At 35.3% G+C, this 9029-nt stretch overlaps 1 protein-coding gene across 1 annotated transcript; it reads left to right on the top strand.

Moving 5' to 3' along the window:
* Nucleotides 1–366: 366 nt before the first annotated feature.
* Nucleotides 367–1352, top strand: LOC110099300 (phospholipase A2-alpha). The gene is made up of 4 exons (XM_020826404.2): nucleotides 367–568; nucleotides 670–715; nucleotides 807–932; nucleotides 1026–1352. The coding sequence occupies exons 1-4, from the start codon at nucleotides 368–370 to the stop codon at nucleotides 1199–1201; spliced, it is 549 nt and encodes a 182-aa protein (XP_020682063.1). The 5' UTR covers nucleotide 367; the 3' UTR covers nucleotides 1202–1352.
* The last annotated feature ends 7677 nt before the right edge of the window (nucleotides 1353–9029 follow it).

The raw sequence follows: 9029 nt of genomic DNA, 5'->3' as shown, positions 1-9029 counted from the left end.
TGTATGTGTGTCCGCAGAAATTTAAGTCAAGCGCGTCAAAAGCACAGGTAAAGTGCAGTCAAAAGCGCACCTAAAGTACACTCAAAACACACCTAGCACGTGATAAGTTTTGTTGGATGTCCGGAACTATTTTTAGGTCCAGTGACCGGACCTAATAATTTTTTATTTTGTAAACGGTGTGTGACTGGAGAGATTATTAGGTGCGGAGTGCAGACGGGGAGAGCACCGTCTGCACTCTACGCACCTAATAATTATTCGTGTGACTGCGTCCAGAGTCCAGACCCTGCTCAGCTACAATACAACGGCTCGTCACGAGTGAGACAGGACAACAAGCAACTTCTTCTCGCTCCATCACGCCTTTTATCCCATGCCCTTCACAAAATCAACGTCCTTTCTCTATAAACAAACCAAAACCCATCCGACTCCTCACCCTCTCCAGCTCCAGATGGACTTCAATAGAAGAGAATTCCTCTTATCAGCTCCCGCCATCTTCCTTCTCCTTTCCCTTTTCCTCTCCTCCGCCGAAGCCCTCAACATCGGCATCGATCCCTCCACCGGAGACGCCGTGGTCTTCATCTCAAAACACAACTCATATGCTATCTTCCTTTCTCCTTACCGTTTCATCTCTCCACTTAACACTGGGTTGATTTTCTATGAAATTTGAAACAGAGCAAGCAGGAATGCAGCAGGAATTGCGAGTCGGAGCACTGCGCAGGTTTGCTTTACATAAGTCCGACCTCAAAAGGTTTCACCTTTCCTTGTTTATGCTCATAATTTTCGCTGAAAGTTTCAACTTTGATCCAAAGTGCCGCTGTTCTTAAGATATGGAAAGTACTGTGGGATTATGTACAGTGGATGCCCAGGGGAGAAACCCTGCGACGGGCTCGACGCCTGCTGCATGCATCATGACGCCTGTGTTCAAGCTAGGAACAGTTCGGTTTCAATCCTTGATTGCTTTCTGTTACTCGATTCTTCTTCTTCCATTCCTAAAAGTTCAAATTTTTCTTGATTAATTTCTCTTATAGATGACTATTTGAGCCAGAAGTGCAGCCAAGATTTATTAGATTGCATTGCAAGATTCAAGGAACAGAATTCGCCATCGTTTAAGGGGAACAAATGCATGGTGCAGGAGGTGGCGGATGTGATCACGCTGGTCATAGAAGCGGCGCTGCTGGCCGGCCGAGCTCTCCATAAACCCTAAATTGGCTGTAAGAGATAAAGAAGATAATGTTTCTTTCTTCTGTTCTCAGTGTTTTGAGAAGAGCACATGGGCTTCAATAATTGAGAGTGCTCAGCAGACGAACTGTACGGTGGCTTATTTATTATCTTATTCATTCACGCAATTTCCTTCATTGGAGTGAGCTGGGATTTGTGCCTTTGGAGATACATATCGTCGGCATAAATTAGTTATATTGTTTAATTTGTTTAATACAATAATTTATCACCATTAATATCAGAGTAAACGTAACAGACTATTAATTTAAACTATATGGAATATTTTAAGGTAAACTTGCCTAAAATTTAAGGTTCTTTGTCTTGTTGAATCGCTAAGTAAAGAAAAACGCTTTGTCAAAGAATTTAGCTTATGGTATACGATCTGCTATTGTGCTGATAAGAATTATTCTTTAAACAAATTTCTGTTAATAATATATTATAAGCTAAGGAAGATATTTTCTGAAGAAATTTCTCCAAGCTGAATACCGTAAAAGATTATTTTTTATGAGGGGAGGATGAGCAAGAATGGGGAAAGTAGAATAAAACCTTTAATGAACTTTCTCACACAACTTGTTTCTTGGATCCTGCTATGTGTAATAGAAAGAAAAAACTAGTTAAACACTATATGGTAATGCTTACAGAAAAGGCCTGCAGCTAAAATAAAATAGAAGAGATGAGTGACAAACAGGAGAATGTAAAAAGCTCCCATTTCTATTATTTCCCCCATCAAGATTGCTTGTAGATATTTGTAACGGTCACTGTGAATGTGCGGACTAAGGGAAAAATTATTCTATGTGGTCAACGGTGTTCAATGGCGAATGAGAACGAGTCGCGTCATTTTTTGTTGTGTACCGTTCGGTATCGGATGATGTGGCACGTTTTTATTCACCTATGGACCGTTGGGTGACTTCACAGAATAATTTCTCGGACAAAGGAGTTGTTGGCAGCGGTTTGGTTAATCATTCAGCAAGTTGTTGGTGTGCAGAACAGATCACCAGATTGGCATAAGTTAGAGAGAATCATGAGCAACTTTGTCATGGATAAAAAGCAAGAGTGGTGGCAATGTAAATGACTCAATATAAAGACAATATTGCTGATAATATGAATAGCAGACTGATTATCACAAAGAATAAGAGCTGGATCAAGTGTTTGGAAGCTGAAATCCTTCAATGATTACAACAACAACATCAAGTTTTTGTCCCACTATGAGAGGTCGACTAAATGAATCTTTTTTCTCCATTGTGTCCTATTAAAAGTCAAATTCTTATTTAAATCTAATAAAGAAATATCATTTCTAATATTTTATAACCAAGTCTTTTTAGGTCTACCTTTACCTTTCTTAACATAAGTCAAATCTAATACCTCAACTTTTCTAATCGGATCATCGGAAGACCGTCGTTTTATGTGACCAAATCAACTAAGGCAACTCTCTCTAATATTATCTTCCACTGAAGCTACTCCAACCTTTTTACGTATATACTCATTTCATATCCTATCTGTAAGGATAAAGCCACTCATCCACCTGAGCATCCTCATCTCTGCAACACTTAACTTAGTATTATTCCTTTCTTTTAATGGCCAATATCAGGCACCATAAAGCATTGTAGGTCTCACCACCATCTTATAGAATTTTCCCTTAAGTTTGAGGGGGATTTTTCTATCACACAAAAAGTCCGTGCATTCCTCCACTTCAACCATCGAACTTGAATTCTGCTGATAATATCCTCATCTATTTCACCGTCACTATGAACAATAGATACAATATATCTAAAATGTGTACTCTTATTAATGACTTGATCGCCCAAAATCACAACTCGCTCACTAGGTCTATTACTACTAAAATTACACTTCATGGAGCAAAATTAATTCACGGTGGTTGCTAAGGCTAAGGCGCTATAGACAGCTTCAACATAAGATTTGCATACAGTATTTTGCTTGTTTGATTTCCAAGAAACGAGAGAGTCTTATAAGAACATACAAACACCAGTAATAGATTTTTCGGACTTGTGAACAAGAAGCTCAATTAGCATCACTAAAAGTTTTAAGTTGTTGAGAAAACTTGATGAGAAAAACAGTCATTGTCTTGGTGTGGATTTAAGTGTTCGTTTGGGACTGCTTTCTTTCTATTTCTTAAAGCAGTTTTTTAGTACAATTTTTTTTTTTACAAAACTAAAAATTTGTATACAAAAAAGCTGCTTTAAGAAACAAAAAGAAATCCATCCCAAACGAAGCCCAAGTCATCGAAGATGAAAGCGTGCAACATCCAAATGTTTTGTTCTCGGTTTGGCTAGGTATTGACTTAGGCTGCATTTGGGATAGCTTATTTAATGTTTTTTAAAATAATTTTTTATTGTAAAATTATTTTAGGCTTTGTTTCGGACGGCTTTCTTACTTCTTATAGCATCTTTCCAGTAAAAAATTTTAATGTTTGTACTAAAATGCTGTTTTAAGAAGCATTAAAAAAATCATCCCAAATAAAATTTTAGAAATAAATAAAAAAATTGTCGCAAATGAACCTTAACTTATATCAGTGAAAGAAATACCTGATCTATATAAAGTGAGGTATAATAATTAGCCAATCAGTCAACTATATTAAAAGAAATACCAGTAAGCAGATCACCATTGGTTCCATTAAGCTGGTTTCGAGGTTCTATAGGCATGGTAATCAGTTTACAGACAAGAAAACCAGATTCTTCAAGCAATTGCAAGCTATAATCTGGTTGGGAAAGAATAATAACACCATTTGAACATGCAATTTTGAGATCAAGAGAATATTTAAGATATCTCAAACCCTTAAGTTTGGAAAGAGAGTGAAGATATAGTATCATCCATATAAACAAATAGTACAACAAATTTAGACCTATTTCTTTTAGTAAATAAAGAATAATATGATTTTGGCAGAATGAAAACAAATAGGATATTTTTCTTCTGCCAAAGGAATGATAGTCCAAGTTTTATTATTGTCTAAGGCTTCGTTTGAGACAGTTTTCAAGAGAATTTTATATTAAAAAATAGCTTTACAAAGCAATAAGAAAACCGTCCCAAACGAAGCCTAAACCATGAAGTCAGCTTTCATAGCCTCCGACATTCAGGAAAATAAATAGCTTGATAATAAATCTTATGTTTGAAATGTGAAGATATATTGAGAATAAAATTTTCATGAGAATCAAAGAAAACATTATCAGAAATATAATTATATATATCATGCTTGACATTAGGAGAAACTATAGTATTCATATGTAACAAAGAATTGAAAAATCCATGAGACAGAAGCAAATTGATTGGGATCAGATCATCTTTAGTGTTGTTAGGTTCATCTTGTTAATACATTCGGTTTGAATATAAGTTTGTTAAAATAGTAGTTTAAATGGTTATAAATATAACTATTGTGTACTAAAAAATTTGTAATGATGAAAAGTACTTTATATCTTAGTCTTGTACAAAAATTCAATATATGTATTGATAAAAGAGATGCAAGTGGCATTGTAGTTTTATGTGAAAAACTTAATGGTGATTATACTTCAAGCTTGTAGAAGTCTACTGTTCTCCACAATAATATAAAACATGATTACAAAATTGAGAGCACTTATTTGATCTTCTATGATAGAAATTATTGGAGAAAAAAATGAAATAATGATGATGACAGTATAACGATGTTAATTAGAGAAATAATGATTGTACGATGACGTTCCAGTAATGGTGATTGGGTGGCAATAGACAATAGTCATATGACGATATTGGAATGATGAATGAATTATAATGGTCGAACATTGATAGTCAAACAACAATGATGGTTGGATCATGGAAGATGGGCGGCAATGATTTGATGATGGTGGTCCAGTAATGGTAGTGGCTAATGGTGATCATTGATGTCGAGAGTTAGGTAAAGCTCTAAACTCTTTTAGGTCTTCATGCTCTCTTCATTCTCAGTTTTAGATCTGTGTCCAAAGCTCTAAGCTCCAAGTCCCTTTTATGTGTAGAATGAGATCTATTTATAGTATCTTTAGAGTGCCATTTTAATAAATTTGATCAAAAATTCATAATACTCCATTAGACGGCCTCTATTGAATCATTTGATCATCGATCATTAGTTCAATACTTCAATGCCTTTATGACCTAAGAATTATAAGATTTTGGACTCATTAAATTCATATCATTGAGTTGTTCAATTAAACTACAAATATTTAAGATTTAGAAAAAAAATTATCCTTCAATTAATATTCTTAAGTTTTCAGCTATACTTCATAGTAAAAAAACTATCTCAAAAGAAGCCTTAACCTCTCTCTCTATATCTATAAAGGCTGTTTTCCTCCCAGGATCGTCCGGGACGAAGTGGATCGTCCCGGGACGATCTGTACAGATTGTGAAGAAATCTGCATGTTCGTCTGTACGAACCTGGAACAATCGGGACGAACCGTCGGGATGAACTGAACCCGAGAGTTTCGTCCCAGGACGACGAAATTGGCATTTAATTTCATCTGGACGATCTGGTCCACGATCTGGTCCAGAGGAGATCGTCCCGGGACGATCGGGAACATCGTCTGGGACGATCCTGCTTAATAAATATCCGATTTAAGTCTTTTTGAAGAGAGAGAAAGTCCAAGATAGAGAAAACCGAAGGGAAAAGAAGAAAAGTGGATTTTTGGACGACTTCCGTCCGTTTTCGTCCGTCGCCGTAGTTGGAGAAGTTGACCGACTCGAGGTAAGGCATATTTCGTCTTTCTCAATTTTCAGAAACGAGAATTTTGATGACTTTTCTGTTCCGGATTTTGTTTCCGTTAGCGAATTTCTGGTATTATTTTCTTCTGACAAAGGTTTTACTGCGTAACTTTTGGTATGTTTTTGAGATGATAATTGTGCACATTTTGAGTATGTTCTGGAAGATTTTTACCGAGTATTTTGAATTCTGCTGAGTTTTATTCGAATAATAATTTATCTGGATGTCTAATATTATTACTTTAGTACAGTAAAAGTCTTATAATATTGTTGTGGATATTCTGTGATAATTTGGTAAATTTCTGAATCTGTGATTTTTGTGTAAATTCCGTATACTGTCGTCATGCCGCTGATTTTTCGTACGAATTCTGCTTTTTCTAAATTGATACATTAAATGAATTGAAGTGTTTGTATGCTATCAGAAGGGAGTTATAAAGGGCCAGGATCCTTTGAGATTCTGTCTGTGTCAGGAAAATCTGAAATGAGCTCTGAAATCTGAAAATAAGTTCTGTTCCGAAATTCCGAATATCTGTTCTGTTCTGTTCTGGTGCTATAAGCACAAAGGGAGGCATAAGGGATCAGAATCCGTTGAGATTCTGTCAGTGTCTGGGAAGAGAGGCATAAGAGGCCAGAATCCGTTGAGATTCTGTCAGGGTCAGGAAATCTGATGTTTGATATCTGATAATCTGTTCTGTGATTTATCTAATATATTTTATGAATTATCTTTATCTGATTTCTGATTTATGTACGATTCTGGTTATTCCGTACGATTCTGTCTGCTCTGTGACTTGGAAGCTTTATGATATCTATTTTGAACTCCGATTCGAAATGACTTCGGTTTTCTGTATCAGTTATCTGATTTCTGTTGATCAAGTATCTGTTCTACGATTTTCGTACGGCTATTTTTTGATGTATTTTCTAATGTAAATTTCTGATGATTTGGATTGATGAGTGATGTCTTGCTGAGCTGTTAGCTCATCCTTGTTTTCTGCGTGGTTTTCAGGTTTTGGGAAAGGGAAGAAAGTTTTGGATTAGCAGTTCATAGTCTGATCAGTGATTAAGTATTTTGTACTTTTGATTTTTGTACAGTCATAGGTTTTCTGTTCTTTCTTTCTGTAAGTCATGTACTGTATCTGTATATGATTGTTTTGATGAAAGAAAAGATAGATGAACTGTTATATATTTGGATGTTTATAGTAGCTCTGTATTTTTCTGTCTATTTAATATTTGGAAGAAAGTCTGAAGCAAATTCCAAAGCTAGATACTGAATTTTCAAAGGTTATGTCGCGGCCCGATGTGAGCGGGATCCGTCCCGATCGGGTTAGGTCGTGACAATATCTCTCTTCCTTCTATATTTCTAACTTAATTCATATTCCTAACAATGTCTTTATATTTTCCACTGATAATACTGAATCCAATAAATTAGTTGCAAAATAAAATTATATAAAATTATTAAACTGTTTTTTTAAATGTTAATACAACAAATTTTTTAAAATTATGAATGAGAAGAAAGATAGCATTGCTACTCTTTTTAAAATAAAATTAAGAACGGATGAAATGGCTTATTCGAGCGTCAGAACATGCCCGTGACAAATAATTCAGATTATCCGATCCAGCACCATCTATCAGTGTTGGCATTTTCTGAAAATATCTAACGGAATCAACGCGAGCAGACTGAAGATATTTCATAATTCACGTCGGCTGCATTTTGGGAGAAATCATTATCTGTCGAGGTCGGATGCAACTCTATGTTTAGAGGCGAATCAAATGAGCCATATTAGCGATACCGAGTCACGGTACGAGCAGTACCGAGCCACGGAACAAAGGAATGGGTGCCGTGACGTATTCTGCTTGGTCTCCGGACGACGTTTGGCATCCGCACAAAATAATTTTTTTCGCATTTTGGATAGCTTTTGAATTTTGATCATTATTTTTTAGTTATTAAAAAAGAATATTAAAAGTATTTTAAAAATAATAACAAAATTTATCTCAAATGAAGTCGAAATTTTCTCTCTCGTGATCATTTTATTTTAGGGAAATTTACGTACATACCACTTTATAACATCCTATTTAATATCAAATATACCACTTACATTTCTTTCCTACCACTCATATATTTCATTTCTACCACTCATATTTGATATGAAAATGAACTATGGGTGGTATGTATGTAATATTAAAGTTTTAGGTGTTAAATATGTAAATAGCATAGTATTAAATGGTATGTATGTAAATCTCCCTTTATTTTATCATAAATATAAAAAAATTAGATAACTCAATTCTAAAAATTAAATTATATACATTTTTCTTATAAAGTTTAAATGACATGAGTTTATTTTTTATTTTTTAATAATTGTCTTAGGATTTATGGAGTTTTAATTTTTGTGCTAGATGTCTTAAACAAAGCCTTAATGTCCGAAATTTGTACTTGCTCAATAGAGGATGAAACCATCAACCATGGGTGGACTGTCATTATTTTGTGAAATTAATTTTTATGAGAGGAAATATTTCTGTCATATATTTAATTAGATAAATAATATAATATTTTATTTTAGTACTAACCTCTTGAATTTACAAATTTTTTATTGAGGTCAAAGTCATCCGAAACTAATTTAAACTAATAAATCTAATTTTAATATGGTTTGAACTTTGGCTCAAATCACAGTGAGAAGAGGGAAGGCATCAACTAGGGGTGTCAATTTTTGATACGACCCGAAATCCGACCCAGAAAATTTATATCAACTGCAATTAATAGATTTCCTAGCTATTTGCTACGTAGAAATGTACCATCTAGATTTAGCACAAACCGATAGAACCTCCGACCTAGGGGCTAGGGGTGTCAATTTTTGATACGACCCGAAACCCGAACCCGAACCGGAAAAATCCGGGTTCGGGTCAACCCGGACCTGAAATGAGTCGGGTTCAAGTTCAACAAATCAACCCGTTTTATAAATCGGGTCGGGTTGACCCAGCAACGGGTCGACCCGTTTGTGAAACGGGTTGGGTTCGGGTTGAACAAAATGACCCGTTTCAAAAAACGGGTTGGGTTCGGGTTGACCCGACAACCAAAAAATGACCCGAAAATCCTCTGCCCGGTC

Source organism: Dendrobium catenatum, unplaced genomic scaffold (assembly GCF_001605985.2).
Source record: "Dendrobium catenatum unplaced genomic scaffold, ASM160598v2 fragScaff_scaffold_1539, whole genome shotgun sequence".
NCBI lineage: Eukaryota > Viridiplantae > Streptophyta > Magnoliopsida > Asparagales > Orchidaceae > Dendrobium > Dendrobium catenatum.
Note: the sequence above shows the minus strand (reverse complement) of the source record. Positions and strands in the feature narration are given on the sequence as shown.